The sequence below is a fragment of the Thalassophryne amazonica genome, chromosome 10 (assembly GCF_902500255.1).
Source record: "Thalassophryne amazonica chromosome 10, fThaAma1.1, whole genome shotgun sequence".
NCBI classification, from domain to species: Eukaryota; Metazoa; Chordata; class Actinopteri; order Batrachoidiformes; family Batrachoididae; genus Thalassophryne; species Thalassophryne amazonica.
The window spans coordinates 62,125,353-62,152,797 of record NC_047112.1 but is presented as its reverse complement, the minus strand read 5'-3'; the positions used below and the strand labels follow the sequence as shown (position 1 = coordinate 62,152,797).

The window sequence follows — 27,445 nt, the reverse complement described above, 5'->3', positions numbered from 1 at the left end:
AAGTTTCTAGCTTGCCACCACTGTTTTTGTTAAATGTCAACAGTAAAATATGTCTATTACATCCTGGCATTATCAGTGCCCTCAAAAACATTAAACTGTATTCTAGTCACAGAGGAAAGGTTACTGTATTTCACAGCACAGGTTTGATGACACATTTTATGAGCGTGTGTGTGTGTGCGCACGTTATATTTGTATCTTTGTGTTGCAGTGTGTGGTCTCTGTGTGGGTATCACTTCATCTCTCCGGCAGCAGAGCAGGCCAGACAGTCAATTAGTGCTTCTGCATTTAAACACAAGTGGTTGGCTGTGCTGATCACCTCTTGTCTGCTTTGCACAGCAGCACTGATGGAATGTGTAGGCACTGCACAGGCCAATTCTCCTCAGTTTGACTTTGAGGCATTGGCAATGAAAAGTGTCCATTCGAATTCACTGTTTGCAGACAGGAATTTCAATTTTTGCACTGAGCTGTTTGTGATATTCATACTTTAGATTAGAGTCTTCAAAAAAAAAAATCATGACTGGTGGGTTTCATTCATGTAAATAGCATGTTATCTTTTTGACTTGTATGTGACCATAAAGGCTCTCATGTCCTCAAGATGTGACCCACATCCTTTAGCAGAGCAGCAAACTGCTGATTTTGAGGAGAATCATTTGACTGATGGGGAGGTCTTCCAGGCATGTCTAACTGGGTGGAAGCCCCGGGGAAGACCCAGGACAGACTACAGGGATTGGATTTTCCCAACTGGCTTGGGAATGCCTCAGGATCCCCAGGAAGAGTTAGGGATAGGGAAGTGTGGGATTAACTGCTTGGTCTCCTGCCACAGCAACCTGGACCTGACTAAATGGCAGAAAATGAATGAATGAATGAATGAATGGTCAGGAAGAAAAGTGATTATGTGAGCCATTTTTCCTTTTCCAGTCACTTGGAATATTATTTTACTTATGCACACAAATTGCTTTAACTGTGGAAATGAGTTAAATGTCACACACATGCAATAAGATATTGGAACAGCCAGTTATTTTCCACTGTTTTGTCCTCTCTATGGTCACTCCAACACTCTGTGGATCCCTGCACACCCTGGAAGACTGGTCATATAAAGGAGTGCAGTTTTATTTATTTATTTTGAATAAAGATTCCTTCAACTTCAATTGTTTGAGGTTTCAAAAACAGAAATATGCATTTCCACCTCACAAAATGTCTTTTTGTATGTCCGGTGGGCACTGACCACAGGAGGCTATTTTGTGTGCTCCTGTTTTGTTCTTTTGGAAATGTATCCCTGCTTGCACCTCTTAAAAAAAAACAAACAAACAAAAAAAACGTATGTAACACCAGGCACTACACGTTATGATGTCATAGGGAAATATGGCACCGGCCACATTACAGAGGTTTTGAACATGCCCAGACTGCTGCGTTGAAGTCTCGTCTCGCCAACGCACTCGTTCAGAACTGTTTGCCTGCATACCTTCCAATAAGACTTGTTTCCCTAGAATTGTAGGAAAAGGTGCATTCATATCACATCCGTGGTATAATGAATCACCGGTTAATCTGCTTTTTAGTCAACAGTATTTGTATGTAGTGTGAACCAGTAAGGTGAATGTAGTTGAGACCAAACAGCTTGTCCACTATCCTTTAAATTGTGAAGTTTGTGTTATGGGTAAATATACTGTGAATTTATGTGTTTACTTCAGACAGCGACAGTGAAATTTCCAGTGGGACAGGAGATGTTTCTAAAGATTGTCCTGAGAAGATCCTGGGTCCTGGGGAGGAATCCTCAACAGATGGTAGGTTTGGAAGTGAGGTAAAGATGCAGTCAAATTTGAATTTAATAATAAATTTGAAAGCGTAGTAAAGTTAAGCCTGGAAACAATTGGGGTGGACAAAAATAACAAAAACATGTACATATGGAAAAGGACACAGAACATAAAACCTAGAAATTTATAGTGAATTGTTTTGAATTGGTTTGTTTCTTTAGTTTCCAGTTACTTAAAAAAAAAAAAAAAACTCATCTGATGTGATTGATCAGTACCTCACAGCTAAGTGGTAACACAGAGTTGTGCAGCAGGAATTCAGACACTCACTGAGTTTGAATCCTCTGATTGACCTAGAAAAGGTAGGTCATAATTGGCATCTTCTGAACTCGCAAGGTGGTGAGATGAACTGAGATGTACTCCAATTTTTTTCTGTGATGATTGTGTGTCAAGCAGAGGTGAGAGTAAGTCTCCATCAAGTCAGGAAATATTAAGTTCTAAGTCACCTCTCACAACACAACAGTCGAGCTGACTTTAGACTTGCAGTTTTACAATGTGCATGACTTGATACTTGCTGCACACTTGCTCTGTGAAGGCCACAGATACACTGTGGATACGATTATAGATTAAGATTCCATGCCACAGATGAATGAGTTTATTACTAACCTTAAAATAACTGCTCATTTTTGAGTGCATAAGTATTCTGCTTTTCCAGTCTTATTTTGTGCCTTATTGCACAAAATAACTACCTTTTTACATTCAGCTATGGTCAGGTTAATGTTAAATATCTTCACATTTCCACAATTCTATGATTTGGCTATAGAAAGTCCCATAGTAAAATTGAGACCCTGATACACCCTGTTTATAGACTTCAGGAATGTATGTCTCAGAATTGCATGTCTGGACTCATGGTTTCTCTGCGAGCGCACTTGGTCTGCAGGATGCAGCCAGAAATCTTGAGCAACTCTTTTCCTTTTAAAGTACTGTAACAGCCAGAGAAATTGATCATTTCTTGGAGACCTGAAAATGGGTTGTTTTAAGGAGACATGTCTGGTGTTAAGTTTTGGATACAAACTATCTGTTTGCCTGTTGGTGCTGATCTCTGGATTCTGTAGCATCTATGACTCCCCCTGAACTGGGACACCAGTCCAATGCAGGTCACCTCCCCATCAGGGGCCGGTATCCATTTACCACTGTGTTCAATGAGACAGTGTAGGTTAAGTGTCTTTCTTATCCAAGGACACAGACAGACGGCACAAATCAGATTTGAACCCAGGTCTACATATTGGCAGGCCAGCTCCTTATCCACTCAGCTACCTGCTCTACACTAACTAGATACAACATTTAAATTACACCAATAAAAGTGGTCGTCCCGATAACCTAATGTAGATGCATTGCCATGCATTTGTTTTATTTATCTGCTAAAAATAAAGCAGCCGGTCTGCTCTGTGTCAGCCTGATCCCGTCAGATCTCAGAAGCTAAGCAGAGCAGGATCTGGTTAGTACTTGGATGGGAGACCTCTTTGGAACGCCAGCGGCTGTGTGTGTTTCTCCAGGTAAAACTGGAGTTGTGTCAGGAAGGGCATCCGGCGTGAAACTTGTGCCAATTACCAATGCGGATCTGGTTGTATCCGCTGTGGCAACCCCAAACAAAAACTGGGAGCAGCCGAATGAACAACATCTGCTAAAACTAAAAACCAAAATGATCCGCACAGCCACAGCGCTCCAACACAAAAAGAGGCTCCATTTAACAAAAAAACTAATTTGACATTTTGGGCACCAGCTCTTCATCAGACAACCTGCTCAATGTGGCACACCTGTTGCAGGAGTAATCCTCCTCTGTCAGCTCAATATAGGCAGCAGTCAAAAAACGATCCGGACAGGCCCAAGCAGAGGGTCACCCCTTTGAGTCTGGTCTGCTTGAGGTTTCTTCCTCAGAGGTTGTTTTTCCTTACCACTGTTGCTCTGGGGGTTGGTAAGGTTAGACCTTACCTGTGTGAAGCGCTTTGAGGCAACTCTGTTGTGATTTGGCGCTATATAAATGAAAATAAATTGAAATTGAAATTATTGATGTACAAAATAAATAATTTAAAGTATAACGTTTTTCCAGTATCTTTGAAAATTGTGACAATAGAGAGACAGGCCTGTAATTAGTAAAAAGATGCTTGCTACCAGATTTAAATAAAGGTATCACTTTCGCCACTTTCATACAATTAGGAACAATTCCAGTTTGAAATGATTTATTGAAAATATGTGACAGTGGTTTTGCAATTTCAATAATTTGCTTACTAAAGACATATGTACATCATTATAATCTGTTGACTTTTTACTTTTACATTTACTAACTACATTAATAATTTCCCTTTCATCTACTGGGCCAAGAAACATTGTGTGCGGGACTTCTGCTCATTTCTTGGCAGCCGTTTTTCTCATCTAAATGTTGCATCAGCACTATATGGTGGAATGGTTTTTCATGGAAATTGCTTTTCTACAGCCTCAATAACTGTATTATTATGACATTTCAAGCATCATTAAAAAGAGCTGACAGTGTGCTTTCAAGAGCAAGCCATTTCATCATGTAGCAGAACTCTAACAGCATGGTACTACTGCGGTTGACACTGTACTCAGTACTGCACATTATTTTTAGGGAATATTGTATGCATCATCATATGCAGTATTCCTTAGTGAGGTACTCAGTGATATAATAAATACTGTTGTGGATACAGTATTTGGAAAATTATACAGGGAAGTCCCAGTTTGTGCATGTCACATTAATTGGTTGAGTTGATATGATTGCGTTTAAAAAGCAATGGATTAATAACGTGTGTTTTGTGTGTCAGGCACGGGAACCTGTCCAGTCGCCCAAAGGGTTTGCTCTCACTGGTTCGCAGTGGCATTCCTGAGGCCCTTAGAGCAGAAGTCTGGCAGCTGCTGGCTGGTTGCCACGACAACCACGACATGCTTGAGCTCTACCGCATCCTCATCACCAAGGTTTTACGCACATGCACACACTCAGCCACATAACTGTCTGTCTGTACTACGGCTTATGTTTTTATGTGGGAGTCAGATGCAACCTCACCCAGAGAATAGTGCACACATCAGCAATTTTGTTGTCAGTCTGTACTCTCTTGTCATGTTTTCATACTTCTCTGGCACAAATTTTTGGAACCACTGCATGGAGAGGATATCCGGCCCACTTTCTTAATTTGTAGAAAATACAGAAATGAGATATGACACAACAATTTTTGTTGGACTGAACATTCTGAATTTGCAAAATATACCTAAAACAAATTAAATATGAATATCTGCATTAATAGAACATTGTTTTTCAGAAAGTAGGGAAAACAATTATGAACGCACCCAATGTTTGGGAAAAAAATTATGGAATCATCCAAAAAAAACCTAAAACAAAACAAAAAAACACAATCAGTACTTTTTCTCCTTCTCAGGCTGTTTGTCAGTGTGAATCTTTTGAGTTATGCACTTACACTGATCAAATAGTCATGTGTGGGAGCATGCGTTAGTGCCGCGTGTTGCTGCATCCATAACATTGGATGGCAACCACCCAGGCAGACAACCAGTCCATCACTAATGAAGAACACTATTCTCCATCAACCTGGTTCCAGTTTTTTGAATACTTAGACACACCAGCTTTTCAAGTTGGAGCTTTGTTATGGATCTAGTTCTCTTATCGGGGAAGTTTTTTCTTTTTGTGTGAGTGGGGTACAGAAAATAGGTGGGGACTATATAGTGATAATTTAACTATTTAATTTTGTTTTTGTAATTTTATTATATTCAGCTATTTACCACCTGACTGGTTAATGTGAAATAGAAGTTGCCAGGTTTATCACTAGATAGCATTTTTAGTCGCTAGGGAATGTCAGAAAGTAGCAAAATCGAGCAACAAAATCACTAAATTGCTAACACTTCTTCACCTAGCCGCCTTCACCCAGTGCTGATTTCAACTGAGGCATTACAAGTCAACTGCTGATAAAGGGTTGTGTCTTGCAGAAGGAAACCCTCATCTGTATTTTCCAGTGTTTTGAGGTGTGATTAAAATTAATTGTTTTTATGATATTGGCAATTAAAATTTAAATGTAGATTTAAATGATTTGCATGTTAACATTAAACATTTAGCAACATATCCTATTATGAATGAATGAATGAGGTGTTTAAATATTTTTGTGTGTGTGTGTGAGAGAGAGAGAGAGAGAGAGAGAGCGAGAGATGCAATGTAATGTTATTGCTGTGCCCAGATGTCTGAGCCATCTTTGGATTTATTCTGGAAATTTGTTTAAAAAAAAAAAAGCAGGAGTCCAAGCTGGGTCAGACCACTGTAGAAGAAGGAGGTGATATAATGACTCAGAGCAGACACAGATCCCTGCATTTACTGATAACACACTAGTCCTTCTCTTTACCGTGCAAAAAGGGTGAATCTGCCAGCCACAATCAATAAGGAGAGAAGGGGGTGGAGGAAAATGGACAAGAAAGAATTTGGACCATGAATACAAGGTCATAGGGACTCGAAGGGGGAGAAGAAAATTATGTGCAAACGATGATAAAATGTAAATTTTTCAGTGTCTTTCAGTTTTTCATTAAGTCCATCTTTCAAAAGGTTACAGGGCATTATTCACATTTAATTTATGTCTAATCATTCTTTGTTGTGTCTGTGCCTTTATCTCTATTTTCCTCGTTTTGTCCCATTAGTTTTTCCCCATTCCCCTGCCCAATCATTCTTTTCCACCTCACAATGCCCCGCTCCTTCCTTTGTCGTGAGTGCCAGCTCTGTTCACTCTTTTCTCTCATTATTCTTTTGTTTTTCACTTTGTTTTTTAATGTAATATGAGCCGTGTTTTTCAGTGCACTGTGTTGTTTTTGTATTTGTGCATTGCCCGTGTCTTTGTGTCTTGCCAGAGTAGTGATGTTATTGATTGGCAGGTGGCCATGCTATTAATAGCTGCACCAAATGAATACTAAGACTGAGGGGAAAGACAAGGGGAGGTAAAGTGGGAAGAGAGGCAAATGACAACAGCAAGTGTGATGCAGAGCTTTTAATGTCTGTTTGAGCTCTGTAATGGCGTTAATGCTGATTGAATTCTAAGTAACTTGACTGTTGTAAGGTTATCAGTGTTGTAAATCAGGGCTTTTTCTCACCATGCATTGTGACCAGTGACCTAGCTGAGCGCTAACAACTGTGAAAGGTTTGACATTCAAAATCTCTATCTTCAAAAGAAGTTCCTGGGTGCTTTCTGTTTGTGGTCTTTGAATGAATTCTAGTGGTAACTTTTGAGTTAACGCAGACCTTAACAATTAGTTGTATTATACTTTTCACAGTTTCATCGAGCTAATTGTATTTCCAATTCAGGCCTTGACATTAAGCATTTTGTGTCACTTACCCTGGTTTTGCATAGCTCGCCGCTGGAAAATTTTTGAAAAACTACTGTAAAATTCAGCCATTTCCTGCAGTCTAGCACTCTAAATGCCTGCACAAGATTTAGATTTTTAGTGTTAACCTTGCTAATTATTTTACTTTCTGTCATGCATCTTCCCATGTAGGTGTGCATTTAATTATTTTCTTTAAATTAAGTCAACAGATTTTTGTATATGGCTCAATTCCACTTAGTGCAGAATTGTAGGAATAATATGAAAATGCTTAGTGTTGTTAATAATAGTATTCTGAATATGTGCTAAAATTGTCTCTAAAATGTCTTCAGTGGGATTGATGAGCCATTCTGACACTTCACCCTTCTGGCTACACACCTGTACAGTCTTTGTGAGAAGGCTCAACACAGACATGAGAAGGAAAAACCTGTTTATGTATGTAGAAAGCACTACCTGGTTGACCGGTAAAGGTGTTGTTCCACTGTGACAGATTGAGCTAATAGATTAGGTATGTATTTGTATATTTTGTCCAGTGCCAAAAGTTGCATAATCAGTTGGTCTCTGCTGAATTTTGGGGTCTGACAGATGGATGATGTCATATGTCTAATGGCAACACAAAGAGCTGCATTTAACTAGCCCTAACCTAATTTCAAGACATATGCATGGTAGGGGAAGCTGGATTTGAGCAGGATTCAGAGTGATCTAAATGCAAATTTTGGTAGAATCCAGTTTGCTTAAGCTGGGCAGACACTGTACGATATTTTCAATCGTTGTACTCGGCTGCAGCTCAGACTGTACGACAAAAGTTCAGAGCGCACAATTTATGTTCTCACATTATACAACCTAATGCTCTGATGCGATCTGACTACTCATATTGTACGTTCAAAAACCACACGTCGGACTCATGTTTCCAGAAGCAAAACGTAAACAGAAGCTTTTTTTTTTTTTCCTTTTTTCCAAACTTTATTTACATTTCTTATTTTACAAAAACTCAATGGGAGACATCAAAGTTTTAACAAAAAATAAATAAATAAATAAATAAATACAAGACTTTACATGAGTTGAAGAATATAAGGGGGAAAAACAAATGGAAGCTGCTCTCCCAAAGAGATGATCACTGTTTATGCTCACTCCGGTGTTTGCACATGCACAGTGCGAGAGGTAATCAGTGCGTAGACACTTGTAGCGCTGCTTCAACAGCGCGATACCCTCACGACGGCCAACCAGAATATCAAACAGGTTTGATTTTCATCTGACCATACGATTGCCGATCGGGAGGTGGTCGTGAGAGGTTAAACACAGCTCTTTACTCCATGTATACTACACGATGCAGGATGCACGATTAAGCTGAAACTCGGCGCGATCCAAAAAATTCTCACACGAGTGAAAAATTGGCTGAAAAAGGGCCTACGTTGCTGCATCGAGAACTGTCCTGTTTTCCCCTCCCCATGTGCTGACTTCACATCCCGAACCAGAGCTTTGGCCACCAGTCTGAAGCATTGGACAGCCACAGGATATGAATGCATGAGTATCGCTTAAGAAAACTCTATCACATGAGCAATCCACCAGAAACAGGTTTGGCTCTGTGGTGAACTCTGCAGTAGCACAGACTTACGTGCATATAAGTAAGTCTGCAGATGATCAGTTAGCTGAGGAATGGTCTATTTGAAGAGTTTCAGTCAGGTTTTAGAATTCATCATAGTACAGAAACAGCATTAGTGAAGGTTACAAGTGATCTTCTTATGGCCTCGGACAGTGGACTCATCTCTGTGCTTGTTCTGTTAGACCTCAGTGCTGCTTTTGATACTGTTGACCATAAAATTTTAACACAGAGATTAGAGCATGCCATAGGTATTAAAGGCACTGCGCTGCGGTGGTTTGAATCATATTTGTCTAATAGATTACAATTTGTTCATGTAAATGGGGAATCTTCTTCACAGACTAAAGTTAATTATGGAGTTCCACAAGGTTCTGTGCTAGGACCAATTTTATTCACTTTATACATGCTTCCCTTAGGCAGTATTATTAGACGGTATTGCTTAAATTTTCATTGTTACGCAGATGATACCCAGCTTTATCTATCCATGAAGCCAGAGGACACACACCAATTAGCTAAACTGCAGGATTGTCTTACAGACATAAAGACATGGATGACCTCTAATTTCCTGCTTTTAAACTCAGATAAAACTGAAGTCATTGTACTTGGCCCCACAAATCTTAGAAACATGGTGTCTAACCAGATCCTTACTCTGGATGGCATTACCCTGACCTCTAGTAATACTGTGAGAAATCTTGGAGTCATTTTTGATCAGGATATGTCATTCAAAGCGCATATTAAACAAATATGTAGGACTGCTTTTTTGCATTTACGCAATATCTCTAAAATCAGAAAGGTCTTGTCTCAGAGTAATGCTGAAAAACTAATTCATGCATTTATTTCCTCTAGGCTGGACTATTGTAATTCATTATTATCAGGTTGTCCTAAAAGTTCCCTAAAAAGCCTTCAGTTAATTCAAAATGCTGCAGCTAGAGTACTGACGGGGACTAGAAGGAGAGAGCATATCTCACCCATATTGGCCTCTCTTCATTGGCTTCCTGTTAATTCTAGAATAGAATTTAAAATTCTTCTTCTTACTTATAAGGTTTTGAATAATCAGGTCCCATCTTATCTTAGGGACCTCGTAGTACCATATCACCCCAATAGAGCGCTTCGCTCTCAGACTGCAGGCTTACTTGTAGTTCCTAGGGTTTGTAAGAGTAGAATGGGAGGCAGAGCCTTCAGCTTTCAGGCTCCTCTCCTGTGGAACCAGCTTCCAATTCAGATCAGGGAGACAGACACCCTCTCTACTTTTAAGATTAGGCTTAAAACTTTCCTTTTTGCTAAAGCTTATAGTTAGGGCTGGATCAGGTGACCCTGAACCATCCCTTAGTTATGCTGCTATAGACGTAGACTGCTGGGGGGTTCCCATGATGCACTGTTTCTTTCTCTTTTTGCTCTGTATGCACCACTCTGCATTTAATCATTAGTGATCGATCTCTGCTCCCCTCCACAGCATGTCTTTTTCCTGGTTCTCTCCCTCAGCCCCAACCAGTCCCAGCAGAAGACTGCCCCTCCCTGAGCCTGGTTCTGCTGGAGGTTTCCTCCCGTTAAAAGGGAGTTTTTCCTTACCACTGTAGCCAAGTGCTTGCTCACAGGGGGTCGTTTTGACCGTTGGGGTTTTACATAATTATTGTATGGCCTTGCCTTACAATATAAAGTGCCTTGGGGCAACTGTTTGTTGTGATTTGGCGCTATATAAAAAAATTGATTGATTGATTGATTGATATGAAACAAAATCAGTGGAAACGCTTACTGATTTAGTGGCTCAGGGCCCGAGTTCATCAATGGACTGCATTTATACAGCGCTTTTCCGTCTGCATCAGATGCTTAAAGCACTTTACACATCAATGCCTCACATTCCCCCGATGTCAGGCTGCTGCCATGCAAGGCGCCCACTACACCCCTGGAGCAACTAGGGGATTACGGACCTTGCCCAGGGGCCCTCAATGATTTTCCGGTCAGGCTGGGATTTGAACCAAGGATCCTCTGGTCTCAAGCCCAACGCTTAACCACTAGACCACCACCTCTCCTTCATAAAGCGGTCTAATCTTTTAGTCTACTAAAATTTCTTAGTCGAGTAAGGTTAGTCGCCCAATATTAGCCATCTAATCACCGTTTCACATTGATAGCTAAACTTGTAGATTAGCTGTTTTATGTTAGTTGACAATTTTCATGGGCATAGTGGCCTCATGAGTGAAGTTGACAAGAAACACCTCCAATGCATGAAAGTTTTGTTTACTTCTGGGTTGGTCGCAACCACGTGTGTTAGACTCCGGCCCATTCCCGTGAGAATTTATGCCCGCACAATGATAGAGATGCAATGATTTTGTGTCTTCTCCCCTCCGCAGAAGAAAACATGTCATATAGGGTATTAATAAAGAGATTCATGGGGTTGTTTATTTTGTTTCCCTGGCCTGTATGTCTTTTGACACTCTAGTCAGGAATAGCGCTCCTATTTTGTTGTTTTCATTTACTTTAAAGACTGCTTCATATGTGTGCCATATATGGGCATGCATTGTTGCTACAGTAACTCTTGCTGCGGCTGTATCTGTGTCTGTCTGTGTATGTGTACCTGTTGCTGTCTGCTCATAAGTGCTGAACTAACATCCCTCGCGATTTGGCACATGGTCAACTTGAAGACGTGGATGGTGTCACTGATAACTTGCTGAAAGGTCGTGCAGATGCCATTTTTGAGGTAAGACACTGAAGTTTTGTCGGCTAAAATAAGATTAGCATCCTCTGTAGCAGGCTAATGCAAAACTTTAGCAGACTAAGCGCTTTGTGCAACGACTAACATCAAAAGACTAATCGACTAAATGCGTTTAGTCAACTAAACAAGATTAGACTGCTTTATGAAACTGGGCCCAGGTTGAATTTGTCCAACAAAATAATAAAATAAACAAACAAAAGCACCTTTACTGTATTAGGCCAGTTACAAACTGATTCGATCAGATCTAGTCGGGGTATCCCTAGGTTTAATTGTAATGTCGGGTCACTCTAAGTGCGATTTAGTGTTTGTCCAGCCAGAGAACTGATACAAATCATTAACTTGCCTCCAGAGACTTTTTAGTTGCAGCGGACAAGCAGCCAAATATTAATGTTGAGCCCAGCTATAAGGGTCAGCTGAAAGGTTCTGCCTCCTACATGATCATTTCAGTAACCAGCAAGATAGATACTCAGAATCACGTATCTGCTGACAGCTTGGAATATTCTCTATCAAGCAGTGTCATTACTTTTCTACATAGTCAGCTTCTCTTTCTGTATACACTCATCATTCACTTTATTAGGTATGTGTGTTCAATTGCTTAACACAAATAGCTAATCAGCCAATCACATGACAGCAACTCAGTGCATTTAGGCATCCAGATGTGGTGAAGATGACTTACTGAAGTTCAAACTGAGTGTCAGAATGGCGAAGAAATGACATTTAAGTGACTTTGAACGTGGCATGGTTGTTGATGCCAGACGAGCTGGTCTGAGTATTTCAGAAACTGCTGTTTGTGGACTTCAGCTCAGCATTTAATACAATAGGGCACTGCAGTCTCGTTTGAATCCTTCGTGATGTCGTGAGATTTGATCAATTATGGGGACCGCTGGTCCCGTTGTGCAGTATATATACACAGCATAACTTCACATTGGAAAATGGTATACTGTTTTGTTTTTAGCTGCAATCACAGAAGCAGCCATGAAAAGTTTTTTTTTTTTTTTCTCGGTTCACAATGGAGAAGGGAAGACGAGACAAATTGCAGATGTTGTATTGGTAAGTGTTGGCCTGCACAGCTAACTAGAGTAACTACGTTCTCTCCCCTTCAAAACCACCTTGACATGTTTGTGCTCTGGATCATAAACAAACCGCAGTGCATGTCCACTTTCCCACCACACCGTCACTTTTTCTTTGCATTTTCACTTTGTTTGCATATAATTTGCCCAAAAACTCAGAGAAAATGCCTTGTTTTTTTCCCAGAAAGTAGAGAAATTACATCATATGCATCATATTTTACCCCTTTAGCCCCCACCCACAAACAAGACTGTGGCACCCAATAGCTCACCACACACTGGTCATGAAACTAAGCAACTTGGAATTGGGCAGCTCACTGTGCTCCTGGATACTGGACTTCCTGAGGAACAGACAGGTGATGGTCTAGTGGTTAAGCGTTGGGCTTGAGACCAGAGGATCTTTGCTTCAAATCCCAGCCTGACTGGAAAATCACTAAGGGCCCTTGGGCAAGGTCCTTAATCCCCAAGTTGCTCCTGGTCTGTAGTGAGTGCCTTGTTCAGCAGCACCCTCATATCGAGGTGATTGTGAGGCATTATTGTAAAGCGCTTTGTGTGTCTGATGCAGATGGAAAAGCGCTATATAAATACAGTCCATTTACCATTTAACAGACCACAAAATGTCAGAATGGAAGCCCACACCTCATCCACTCTTATCCTGAATACTGGAACTCCACAGGGGTGTGTCCTCAGCTCCTTACTGTACTTTCTCACACGCTGCTACTCCCCCATCATACTACACCAACACCATCATCAAGTTCACAGACGACACCACCGTGGTAGGTCTGATAACAGACAACAGCAAGTCAGCCTACAGGGAAGAGGTCCGGCACCTGACAGCATGATGTTCTAACAATAACCTGGACTTGAACACCACAAAGATAAACGAGACGATCATGGACTACAGGAAGTCAAAACACACCAAGCACTCTGCCCTCCTTATACAGGGAGAGGAGGTTCAGAGGGTGGAGAACTTCAAGTTTCTGGGAGTCCACAGATCAGCTGACCTCACTTGGTCCACACACACCTCTCACCAAGCGGGGAAGGCTCAACAGACTTTACTTCCTCAGGAAGCTAAAGCAAGCCTACCTCCCTCAAAACCTGCTGATGAACTTCAATGAGCCTCCTGTTGTACAGCTGCACATTGTGATTCAGTGGCTGCACAGTGAAAGACAGAAAGAACTTCCAGCGGGTGGTGAGGGCAGCGGAGTGTTATTGGGATCAGACTTATTCCCCTCAAATATTCCTATCTGGCGACTCTTCAGGAGAGCGAGCTGCATCATTAAGGATACCACACATCCTGGACATTACCTGCTTTCCCCCCTCCCCTCTGGAAAGACTAAAAACTCACAGAAACGCACTGAAAACACTTCTTCTCCCGAGGCTGTCAAAGCTGTGTCACCCCCCCCTCCCCTCCCACCTACCAGCCTACTAGTATCGGTTGGAGAATTACACCATCACATCCTGCCACACCCACTCTAGAATGTTTGCACTATATGCCGTTTGCACAATTTTTGATCTTCGCATTATGTAAACAAGAGCAGTCTGAGATTTCTGACCTCCGCCAATCCGGATCACCTCCAAAATTCAGTGGAGTCTTCCATGCCCTAAATCTACCTGTGGTGCAAATTTGGAGAGAATCTGTGAAGTTTTTTTTTTAAACACAATTCTTCAAAGCCTATATAAAGTGAATCTTGATCCAGAATCTGGATCTAGATCCAGATCACCTCCAAAATTTAATTGAGTCTTCCATGGCAGCTGCTTGGAGGCACCGTGCAGGAGCATAAGGGGTGACGAAGCTCAGAGTTAAGGCGGGGTGAGGCCATTTAAAGATTTAAAAACAAATACAGTAAAACTCATTTCATTTCATTTATTTATTTAAAAGGGACAACACATATTAATGAACACAAAGTGTAAATATGTCAGATTATAGGCATGGGCTAATTTCCATCTGTAGTCCCTGAAAGACTATAAGAATTAAACAATTTACAGTAAAAACACACAAACATCACAGGAGCTTACAATACAACAAACTACATTAGATAGGGGTCACCAACTACTACAACAAGACACTGACTAGACAAAAAACAGGAAACAAAAGGACACTGACATGATCTGAGCATGAAGGTTACACAAATTCAGTCAATGGAGGACACACAGTTAAAAACAACAAAAAAAACTATATGTACAATTCAATTAGAATAAGTTAATTAAAACTGCAAGTCTAATTTCATACATTTATATATTTTAAAAACCATAACTTTAAAAACAATAATTTATAAAGTGCTGTAGTGCATTGCACATTCCCTACAGTTCTTCTTAGTTTCTACAATTGAGTTCATAATGCTCACATTTTTTATTTGATTTGTGCCACTCCTTTAAGTGACTTTTGAAGGCTTTAAAGCTTGGAGCCTCTCTCACTGTAGTTGGCAAAGCATTCCATTGGGCACTGCCTTTGTAGGACAGAACATTTTGTGCAAAAGCTGTTTTTCGCACAGACACTTCACAGTCCCCTCTACTCATGGTCCTGGTGACCCTCGGACCAACTGTTCTATATTTAATATAGTTTGTAAGAGGTGGAGGAGACAAGCGTTTTTAAATTTTATAAAATTTTCAAAACTAAATAAGTTATACTTTGTTAAAATTTTGCAGTGATGATATGAAAATGGTCTTTTATCTAAAATTTTCAGTGCTCTTTTATAAAGCCTTTCAATTGGTTTTAAAATTGTCACACCTGTGAGAGACCAGCTGGTTATGCAGTAACCTACATGAGAAAAAAATCATACAGTGCAAGAACATCATAGCCGCTTGATCTGTCATTGACCTCCTTATTTGGTTGAAGTTAAACACGTTGTATTTGATTATTTTAGTTATTTTAATATGATTTTTAAAGGAGAGTGTCGAGTCCAGCAACACTCCCAAATATTTGAATTCATTAACTAACTGCAGTTCATCATCTCCGATGTACACATTGGAGCACTCTATATTGGAAGCCTTTTTTGAAAAATACATACAGACAGTTTTCTGTATGTTTAATTTCAGACATGATCTGTTAAGCCAATTTGAAATATACTTTAGGGCTGATGTCAGAGTTTGAGCTGCTGCCTCAGGTGATCTTGCACTTGTGTAGATTACCGCATCATTAGCGTAAAGTTGTTTGTCCACATCTTCACAAACACTTGGTAGGTCATTAATGAATAATGAAAATAAAATGGGCCCCAAGATAGATCCTTGGGGGACTCCTAGTGCACAATCTAAGTAGGGGGATTTAATACCATTTACCGTGGTGGCTTGTTTTCTATTTGATAAATAAGATGCCATCCATTTTTTGGCATGCTCAGAAAAATTAAAAGATTGCAACTTTAATAATAAAATATTATGCTTCACTAGATCAAATGCTTTACGCAAATCTAAGAAAACTGCTCCTACACAATTGTTTTTATCCAAAAGACTTTTCACTTTTTCCATGATCATTGTTATGGCAGTCTCAATTGAATGGTAGGTACGAAAACCAAATTGCATAGAATGCAGAGTAGTTTGGCCACTTTGTAGATGTTGAATCAGTTGCTTGGCAACCCACTTTTCAAGGACTTTAGAAAAGACTGACAGTATGCTAATTGGTCTGTAGTTATTAATATTATTTTTGTCACCCCCCTTAAAAATTGGGGTAACTGTGGCCATCTTCCATATCTGTGGTACAATGGAATGCTCAACTGACAAATTTATTAAATGCGTAACTGGATGTGCTAGAGCCATTTAATGTGTTTTTAGGAATCCAACATCAAAGCCATGATGGTTTTTAGCTTTGGACTCCTTCATGGCATTTATAATCTTTAAAGTTTCACCCTCTGATATTAGTTCTATATTAAACGTTTGACTGTGTACTGGAATATTGTAGGTTATTTCAGGTGATTTGAAACTTGCTGCCATCTCTTCAACAGAGCGTAGAAATTATTTCAGCTCTTTTGCTAAGATCGTAGGATCATTCACAAGCTTGTTATTAATTTTCAATTCCAAATCATTTGCATCTTTCTTTTTCTGCCTCACTAAAAGTTTAATATTCTGCCATATTTGTTTTCCATTTCCGTTTGCGTTTTGCATTATTGTGATAAAAAAAAAATTGCTTTTTCTCTTCGCATTTCTGATATTACTCTGTTTCGCATTGAAGTATATTTCTGTCTGTCTGTTGTCAACCTGGATTTTATTGAGTTTTTCAATAACTGGTCTCTTTTTTTCATTAAATTTATACAATTTGAATCTACCCATGGGACAGAGTAAGATTTTTTTTCCCTATAATTCATGTTTTTTGTAAAAGAACTACATACATTTTGAATTTTGTTAAGAAATATATCAGAGCATATTTCAATATTGTCACATGAGGTTACACTTTCCCAAGTGAGATCCTTTAATGCTTTTCCCAAGTTTTGTTGTTGATTCTTTGGTATAACTTTAGACATTTGTTTCCTAACATGATTGGAGTATGAATGCTCAAAACGTTGCTTAGTCAGTTTTCTTGTACAAAGAATAACATTATGGTCTGAGAGACCAGTCAGTAAATTATATGTTTTAGTGATCCTTTCAGGCCTATTTGAGAAAAGCAAGTCAATTCGGATTCTGAACGATTTGTAATTATGGTCAGATTCTCAATTAATTGTGTAAAATTAAATTGATCAGTAATTAATTTCTGATTTTTCCTGTCTTTTTTGTCATCCCAATTTACAATGAAGTCTCCTAATATGATCATTTCTTTTTTATGATCACATGTTTTAAGTAAATCCCGCAATTGATCATAAAACTCGTTTGTGGAAGACGGTTTATGGTAGAGACAGATTGCAGTCAGTGACATTTCCACAGAAAGAGAAATGTTTACTCCAATGCATTCTAGTGTAATCTTATTGGGCCATACCATTTGATTACATTTAAATTTACTCCCGACATATAGCAGTACCCCACCCCCTTTTCCTTGATCTCTGTCTTTTCTAAAAATATTCTAGCCTGGTATCAGTACCGCTGAATCTGGCGAGGCACTAGTAAGCCATGTTTCTGATAAACCAAAAAAATCAAGATTTGAATCACACATTAAATATTCTAATTGTTCGTGTTTTGATACCATACTACGCACATTTAAGTGACCCCCGAGCATGCCAGTTTTCTTATAACTTGGATCCCACATAATCCGGGCGTGGCTCAGAGTAGTAAACAATTTTGAACGCCTATGCTTCTTGAATACTGGATTTCTGCACGTTATGGGGTCTGGTTGAGGTCCAGCAATTGTTGCTATATTAGTACAGTTCGAAAGACTATGCACTTGTCCAAGGTCTATCTTCATTGAGAGCGCTGTTACTGCTTGTGTGTAGCTCTCTGGAACGGACTCCACAAGCCTCACGTCCACTGTGCTGTCACTCGAAGTGACAAACGAGATCCGTCCCGCCGGTGAAGGTCCTTCGACAGGCAGTGCAGGACATGCACACTTTGCACACAAAGGAGCAACACCACTCCTTTGTAAAGCAGAGGGGTGGACTCCCAGCACAGGCCCTTCGGGACACACCGTCCTCGCTGACACAGGAAGACCCGGGGCATAGATGATCTCCCCCTGACCCAGCAAGGCTCCCAACATCGGTCCTGGTAACTACACACGCTGTAAAACTGGCGCACACCCAATCTGCGCCATCAAAGCGAATCGTAACAGGCCCGGCAGTTCCGGCAACAGTCTCGGCACCCACGGAGCAGCCAGTGGGAACTGCACTGCTGGAAAGTGGAATGCTTGAAATGGCTGTAAATTTCTGGCTAACTGCACACCGAGATCAAGCCTAGACAGTTGTGACTCCGGTCCAGGGTTGATCTTAACATCCCCCGCCAGCAGTACTATAACAGCCAAGTAAAGCAAGTTTGTAGAAGCACTTACAGGTTTTGACTTGGCTGGCTTCGACAGAATCTTTTCAGGTCCATAGTCAAGCAAAGCTGAATGCAGGAGATAATGACTTCTTGTACATAAAGAAGGCCGGTATGAGTTTATGGCTGTAAACCGACCCCGCATTGATAAACAACAAAAAAAAAAAACAGAAAAATGGCTAAGATAACCCCCAAAAACCCGCCTAAACCGTCATCGTATAAACCGGATATTTGTGCTCACTGGACAAACGCAAAAGTCCCAATGTTTTTGTATGGTTTTCCACGTAATAAACATCTTATACAATGGATTTTGTTTAACGGATTTTCACTTACATCGGACAAAATGTTCTGTCTGACTGAAATGCATTTTCATTAAAAACCCCTCGCATATACTGGACAGAGCAGTCTGGACGTGCACAGTAACAGAGGTATGAAATTAAACTTAAGCACTGACACTCGCTGATTTTATTTTATTTTTTTCAAACCGACAGGACCTGCACTCTGTGCACCTGCTACATCGGACACCACAAAAGGCTGTAATCACTTTTACGTTTCACTCCTTTCTGTCCCGTCATATTTTAAAATGCAGTGCGCAACTGATTACACCTGCGATTCATGGAGGAAATTGTTCACCTTACCTTTGATTTGGAGGTTGTACAAAGATGAGCTTGTTGAGAGTCAAATTCTCCAGAAAATCCAGAAAAAGCATAACCCAGAAAAATTGCATAAAGATGCAATGGAAAACTTTAAAACTGTCACGTATATAAACGTCATTCCATGGCAGAGCTGCAAAAAATGTATATTTTTAAGCCAAAACAGTATGTCATGCACTATAACAGAAATGACATTGACCTGGAAACTGTGGGAGCTGTGGTGACACTGCTCATTCTCACTGTGTGACTGAGCAAAGATGAGGAAAATCAATGAAATGAATTTCATCGGGATCGTCACTAACATTTAGTGGATTTTTCCTCTTCCAATGGTGGATCTTTTTTGGAATTTGTCTGGGTGAATACTGAAAACGTAGCTATACTCACTGATGTGAGAAGTTACTCTTGATAGAAAAGTTATGCTTTTCTAATGAAACATATGTTAAAGATTCAGATCTATACTCCAGATGCTATTTTCAGGCAAGTGACTTAGCTTTTTTTTTTTTTCTATATTTTGCATAATTATGGTTTGCGATGAGTCATGTTACTTACATCTCACTTTCTGTTTCCCCGGGTGACTGTCACATAACTGTCCAACTGTATGTCTTCTGAAAATGTAGCGACTACATATAGAAAGGTAGTTGCTTGATTAATGTCATATTTTTCTTAAACCCTTCAAATGAACTACACTACATCTTAAAAAAAATCTTCAGATTTTTATTTTTAAACATTGAAAAAAGTTACAAAACATACATTGAAATTCCCTCGTGGTCACAGAACTTGTATGTGACCACTTTTTTTTTTTTTTTAAACAAAACTAATGAACATTGGATGCATTGTGACATAAGACAGAAATCACTAAGAGACTTAAAGTGTAGGTAACACCAAAAAATGTGCACAAATAATCACTAAAAATGATGAAATGTTGAAATTTAAATAAATCCTGAACAATAAAAGTCGATAAGTGCGCAGGTGAAGGATGAACAGCTGCCTGAAGCCTACACTCTATTTCAGCCCTCAGCCATGGCCATATTGTTGCTATGTCATAATCAGAATGAGACCTGCTGATTCAAGCCCAAATCAATTGCAAACACGTTGGAGGTCAAGGTGTTTTTGGACAATTTTTTTTCTAACATGGAGCTTTTTTTTTTTTAAGTCCAGTCTGAAGGTTTTTCTGAAGCAGCTGTGGAGGACACAGCCTTATGGTTTTGAGACTTATTTAGACCACAATGAGGGAGATGAAACGTTAGAGGAAAACCTTCAGTCTGACAACAGTGGCGATATTTGTTGGCAGAGTTCAGAATACAAAATGGTGATTATAAAATAAATAAATAATGCAGGCGATTTTGGCATGCAGCAGATGATAAACTTTTTTCCCAGCTCTGTGTTCATAATCGACTGATAAAATTTTTTTTTTTAAAGTTTGTTTTACTTGACATCAGAAAAACGTGATGAAGAAATGTGGATTTTTTTATTTAAGTTTATTTTTTCTTAGAAAAAGGTACATATATTTCACATCTGAAAAATGACACGAGGGATTAAAATATCACTTATTTTTAAAATAAATATTGTTTCCTTTTTGATTACAGTTAATATACTGTACATTAGTAGCATAACACGTTATTATTAAATATTAAAACCATTCACAGAGGGAGTAAATAATATAGTCTTACCTGTCCGTTTCAGTGAGATCATCTGAAAATTTATCCACCTTTACAAAACATCTTAAAATAATTTAATTCCTTCTGTCCTGGTTGAAGAAAAGTCCATTTGACACAAGGGAGTTTGGTGCCAGCAGCACCAGCTGCAATCCGTTATTGCGGCTGATGGAGCGAGTCTCTGTTGTTAATGAGCTGCTTTGCGCTGAAAGTTGAAAGACTCCCAGTTCCTCATCTGCTTATGACATCTCAGTCTGCATGTGATGAAATTATCCCATAAAACAATAAAATAAAGTAAAAAAAAAAATCTGAAAAAAAAAAAATTTTGCCTCCGTGTTGAGTTGAGAAGCCACGGACACCGTGCAAGTAATATTCTCTGCTGTAGTAGCTTGTAAAAATCCATAAATTAATGGTGCTATTAAGACTATGGTTGTTGTTCTGATGTCACTTCCTCCTTCTTCTCTAATGTTGTGACTGGGCCGGAAGATCCTGGTTTTAGTGGTGTGCTGTTCAAAATCCAAATATTTATCTCTTAAGAAAATGCACACCAGGAAAAATTTTATGCTGTTGTTTAATTATAGTCTTAAATATTCATTAAAACATGGGTTAATGTGTCACCTACACTTTAATCCCATGACTAAAATAAATCAAGTGAAAAAATAAAAAATAATAATTCTTACTATTCCAAATACATTTTCTTTATACCGACATGTCTTGTGCATTCAAGGTTTCTGCATATTGTCTTTGGTTAACATAAACATAAAATAACCATTTTGACCATAGCTTTGAAAATTTGTTCATCTGTAACCGGAGCAAGAAAGTCATTCTTTCCACAATATCTATCCTTTTTCCAAGATTAGTTGGTTCAGGGAGGAGCCAGTGTCTAGTCACAGCCTTTTTTGCCACCAGTTATTAAAATTCTATATAAATAATAATAAATTAAAATTTTTATGTCTTATATAGGCCCTGAGGGCCATTGGTGCAGATGCTTATCTGGTATATGCTTATCTCACAGTATATGTGTGTGTGTGTGTGTGTGTGTGTGGGGGGGGGGGGGGGGGGGGGGGGTATATTTGCTTGACCCAGAAATCATTTTGCAGTCCTCCATATTTATCGTGTGACTCTTGAGGGATGTGTTGCCAAGGTGACAACCATGGGCATAGTTTAACTTGCTTGACGCAAACTTTAACAACATTTGGCTCACTGATGGCTAGCTTGATATACATCACAAGTGTGTTGTTCAGGTTTTTATTGCTCTCATTTAAAGTCATCACACAAACACAGAGTCACAGAACCATGCTCTGTCACACACACCATGGCCTCAGGGCATCTGAGACATTCACAAATAACTCCTTTCTTTGGACTGTGTTTTGGGTCAGGGTGGGGGTTGCTAGTGACATTTGAACAACCTTTTGTATCCCCAGAGCTGACTGAGCCGATGTCATGTTGCAGTGTTTGAACCCAGAGCTTAAAAGTTCAGCCAGCTCTTTCTGAACCTGCTTTTTGGAAAGACCAATCTTTCCATTGCACTGATCATTTCTGCTCTTAATAAATGTTGTTTCTAATTCTGTTTGCTTCGTTTTTTCTTTCCTTCTTTGATTGTCTTGGTTTTGGAAATGATATGATATGATATAGAAACTTACTTTTTTTTTGCTGAAAAGTTAACTCCGCGGACTTTTGAGCCAGCCATCAGCCATCTTCGTACTCCTAATAGAAGCTGTGTGATGACGTGTGCAAGTATCCAATCGGAATTGGTTCACCGTCACATGGTTTTCCAAAATCCAATCGTAGGGCAGATTTACCTCACGTGAAAAGCCAAAGATCGTTTTCAAGAGTGATATGTTACTAGTTGGCCCGTTTGAATAGCCCCCTGGGTGCTCCAATGAGTACATACTGTTGGTCTCCATGCGCCCTGCGCCACTACGCACAGCAATCAGTGAAGCAGACGGAGAGCCTGTGATGACAATCTCACATGCTCAGACAGAGTGTTTAACTATCAGGGTTGCTCCACTAGTTTGCATGTGAATGTTACTGGATAACTCTGTTGCTTTCTTGGCATAAAGCAGTTGTTTACCATATCAATGGAGTGAGGGGGAGGGCCGCTCCTCAGACTGTAAGGAGCCACAGTGGGCCAAAGTGTGAGTGAAAACTGCTTTGATTAGCACAGAACACTCCAAAGCACAGTAGAAGTAGAAGTTTGTGATTTAACTTTTGTGTAATAGTAGACAGAAATTGCTTTGAGATGAAGACAACAAAACGCATAGACCATTTTGTATATATTGTTCAAAATGTGCATTTGTGTTTGTTTGAACCTTTTTCACACAAGACCTCAAATTACCTTTATAAAGTGTCAAAACAGTTGTTTATTATAGTTTGCTGTGTGTTTTGAATAAATGTGTGTGAAAAATTATTTTTCGCTTTACTTTTTCCTTTCTTATTTTTGATTGTAAACCTTTATTACACTTATAAAACACAACAAAAGCACATATATTATGAAAGCACAGGTTGTCCTGGAAAAACGACATAAAACTTTATTGTGGGATGTAGGGAGAGCTGTTAACAGCAATAATAAAACATTTATGCCAGGCGAGTGAACTGTCCAAAAATGCCCTCGGACCCCAGAGGGTTAACAAACAAACAGGAAAAAGACACAGAATTGTCATGGAGACAACTTCAAGCATAGAAAATCCATAGACCCTTTAGTTACTATGGCAGTCTATTTTGTGTGCAGTGCACTATGTATGTGAGTTAACACATGCGGGTGCAGTATAATTCCAGCGTTAATTTTAGATTACAGTTAGCTTTGCCTCTGAAGAAAGTATAACACCATGTGTAGTTAAATCTGCATTTAGCGTAACGTTAACAAAGCTTTTGCTTTTTAGCTTTCTATCACAATATTTTAGAGCTGAAAACAATTAGGTTATTTGACAGCACTATGGTCTGCAGCAGCCATCGAACACAGGAAATCTAGGCTACCGTCCACCTCTGACAGAGGCAGTCAAACCTGTTTGTTTGCTAGCAGACCATCTGCAGATATTGGACAACACAAAAGTAAATAAATATAATAAAATAGAAATTAAATTTTAAAATGTGATAAAATATCCTCGGTCATATGAGCATAACAATAGGAAACAATGTGACCTTTTGACCTCTTAAAATAGTTCATCGTTAGCCATCTTTGAACTTGTCCAAGGTCTGTGCCCCAAGAATGTTCCCTGTGAATTTGAGGACCCTCACAGTAATAGGCCTGGACTTATGCTGAGCACGCATGGACGGATGGATGGACGCGAGGCCTTCACAATACCCGATGGCCTTATTTTGGCCTCAGATAAAAAACAATGAAAGAAACCCCTGTCTCACAATGTTACAGAAGGAAATAAAAGGAAAAAACATTGAAGAAGATCCACCATGTCATCAATATGTGGTACTCCTTCCTGACTCTAGGACTATCTCCTCACAAAATTTTGAGCAAAATTGACATTAATAAATCTTCTGGCAATGTACCGAGACACAGATGGAGCTGAGGACATGCCTCCTCTATCAGTCAAAAAATAGCTGTATTATCCCATTTCACATGACAAGTTATTGTTGTGCAACAAAAAACTCTGTTTTCACCTTTCACCCAGTGTTCCCATTTATAATGAATTCCCCGGTTTGCATAAAAAGTAAAAAGGAGCTTAAGGCCATAGACAACCTACTGAATTAAATCACTATCATCTTCATTTAATCTCGCACCACACAGACGTGAAGCCCTGTCCAACTGTTCAGGTTGGGAAATTACAGTTCGTTACTCCATCACCCAGTGTCCTTTGTCAGCATGTAGCATGCAAATATACAGAAAGTACTGTATTTTCCGGAGTATAAGTTGCATCTGTCCAAAAATGACTCTTTATGAGGGGCGGTGGGGAGAGTATGTAAGTTATATTTACCACTTCATTCAACAGTAAGCAAAATTAATTTAATTGTGACATTAGTTATTAAGGCACATCTGGTGTTGCCGAGCACAGCTAATGAGCTAAATAATACTGCATTTTTAAGCTACTGAACAGATACACGTATATGAGGTAAATGTTCAATGCAGTTGCATCTGAAAACTCTTTTGTTGTGTATTTGTAAAAGATAAACTCACTGTTAATTTTGTTATTCAGTTTTTGTGCAGGACAATTAACGGAGCGGTCCTCATTGTTTCACATAGTTTAAATATGTTTTCATCCAAACAGAAGAAAAAAAATATTAATTTTTACCTGAGGCCATCAAATATGGCCATCAGGTATTGTGAAGGCTTTTCATCTGCCCCTGTCTGTCTGTCTGTCTGCCTGCGCTCAGCATAAATCCAGTCCTATTACTGACATGGTCTTCAAATTCACAGGGAACATTCTTGGGGCACAGACCTTGGACAAGTTCAAAGTTGGCTAACCTTGACCAAATTTAAGAGGTTAAAAAAGTCACATTCTTTTTCAATCTGATCCATTTTGTTTTTGAGTGACGCAGGTGACGGCCAATCAGAGTACAGCTGCACCATGCTGTCAGTTGCTGGTCTCTTAAGCCCTGGTCACATGGTACTAATGAAGGACACCCAAGCCAAAACGAAACAAGAAATCTGGACTTACGTTGACTTTCGGAGACTTGTTTAACCGTCGTCCAGCTTCGTCTGTAGCTGGCGCTTCGTCAGAATGATCAAACTGTTGAACGAATCCTGACGGCAACCTCACTTGGTCCATATTCTGTTTTGCTTTCTGTCTTGATGCTTCCTCACCGTTTGCATAGTTCCCCTACCGTTAGCGTTCCGTTAGATTGTCGTCCAACTTCGTCCAACCACCCAAGTCCAACGTCTTGCATGAACATTGACGATATCTGAACGGATCAATAACTAAAGATCCGATGAGCTGAACCTGACTCGTCCATGTGTGGGACGAAAAGCAACGTTTTCATACAGAAACAATAGCAGCAAGAACGTTTGATCAACTACTGTAATTATTTGCGCATGTTCATATGCCGTCTCTGGCTCCAGCGTGCATGTTCGCGCACATGTTCAAACCTGTTGCCAAGACAATGCAGCTGCAGGTGGCTCTGGAGAGCACAGACTCACTGCAGAAATGATCACAGCGTCAAGGTCACTGTTTGCTTCATTTTTCTATTGTTAGTTTAGTGTTTAGTGTTTTATGCACTTTGCACTCGCAGGCTTTTCGGTGATGGGAGCCATGCCGGCTCATTCATCCACTTTTTCTCAACGATTTGTGGCATTGTGATTTTTTTTTTTTCCTTCATTCGGGAAACATCATGTACTGTGTGATGGGGCCATTACATATATACATAGATAGATAGAATGGTGAGATGCTGAGAAGAAATGAATGGCAAAACAGCCCCCACCTTTGTTTTCCAGGTGCCCTACTGACTTTGTTTTGGTGCAGAATGAATTATTAACAGTGGCCTTCTGGTCCTGTTTTTCATCAGCGTCCACCTCTAAAGGTAAAGGGCACTGTATTGAGAGATCTCTATTGACTGAATCCTTCCATAGTGATAGCAGACTGTCTCCACTAAGATGTTTAGTCTAGATTTTCCCTCTTTCTTTAATGTTTAGCCTTTTCTCTTTCTGGTTTCCCTCTTCATCTCCTTTTGCTCTTCTCTGAAAGACAAAATTAACTAAAACAGGCACATCTTACTATTTTTTTCCCTCTTCTCTCACTTTTAGGATGATAATTTAGCTTGTTTTCTACATGTATTGTTTAACCCCAGTGGTGCAGTAATTCAGACTTTTCACAATTGACAGTGAATGCAGAAATGTCTACAGTTATATTGCAAGTTAATTATACTTTAGTATGTACCGTAAATTTTCACACTTAATATTAGAGTTACTGCATAAAGTACAAAATTGGAATCAGCTTGTATCATGTGTTGCAATAAATTATAGTAAACTGGGTTCCTAGGTCTGAGTTAGTCATTTTTATCTTGATGGTTGTACTCCATTAAAAATTCACCATGTCACAGACTCATAACTGCTACTAAACCTTTTTTAAACAACATTTTGCTTGATTATCTGTGAAAGGAATCAGGAATTTATCCATCCATGTTGTGCTGTCTTGGTGTGTGCTCTGCTCTGCTACCCCTCCCCTTCCGTTTTTTCCAGGTGCCGTACCACGGAGCTGAGGAGCTGATTACCACACCTGCTTTCCATCATCTGCAGCTGCTTATAAGCCCTGTTTCAGCCTTTGCACCTTCTGTCTGTAACTCAGTTGTCACTAAGTGTGATCCTGTCTCCAGTCAGCTCCGTGGGTGGCCACCTGGCTCCAGTCTCTCATCACTGCACCTGTTCTGATCCAGTCTGTGTCTCCTGCCTCCGGGACCTCTTGCACATTCCAAAACTCTATCACATTTCCTCCAATAAATTGTACTTTGTGTTTGACCTCAGCGTCCCGCATCTGGGTCCTGTTTTGGCTCCATCGGTTCAAACGTTACAATTTCACTCTCCACATTTTGTTCAGTCAGGCAGTCCACATGGAATTTACCATGAGTTAAATTCAGACTATGTAACTGACTGACTGTATCATTTTTATAGAAACCATTTTTATCTGGCATGTAGGATCTGACCTTTACTGTACCCATATGAGGATACAGGACAGAGTGCGCTTATCACAGCAGGGATATTTGAGTGCTGTTATTAATTCATCCCTTTGGAAAACTGAATATAGAGCCTACAGGTAGCTGTTGGTCTGCAAGTGGAGTTTATAAGTGGATTATGAA

At 39.7% G+C, this 27,445-nt stretch overlaps 1 protein-coding gene across 1 annotated transcript in view; it reads left to right on the top strand.

Moving 5' to 3' along the window:
* Nucleotides 1–27,445, top strand: part of rabgap1l (RAB GTPase activating protein 1-like) — a 422,326-nt gene that overhangs the window by 118,097 nt on the left and 276,784 nt on the right. The window contains 3 exon segments of the mRNA XM_034180104.1: nucleotides 1,689–1,751; nucleotides 1,754–1,781; nucleotides 4,589–4,739. Coding sequence (XP_034035995.1) covers nucleotides 1,689–1,751; nucleotides 1,754–1,781; nucleotides 4,589–4,739 — 242 coding nt within the window.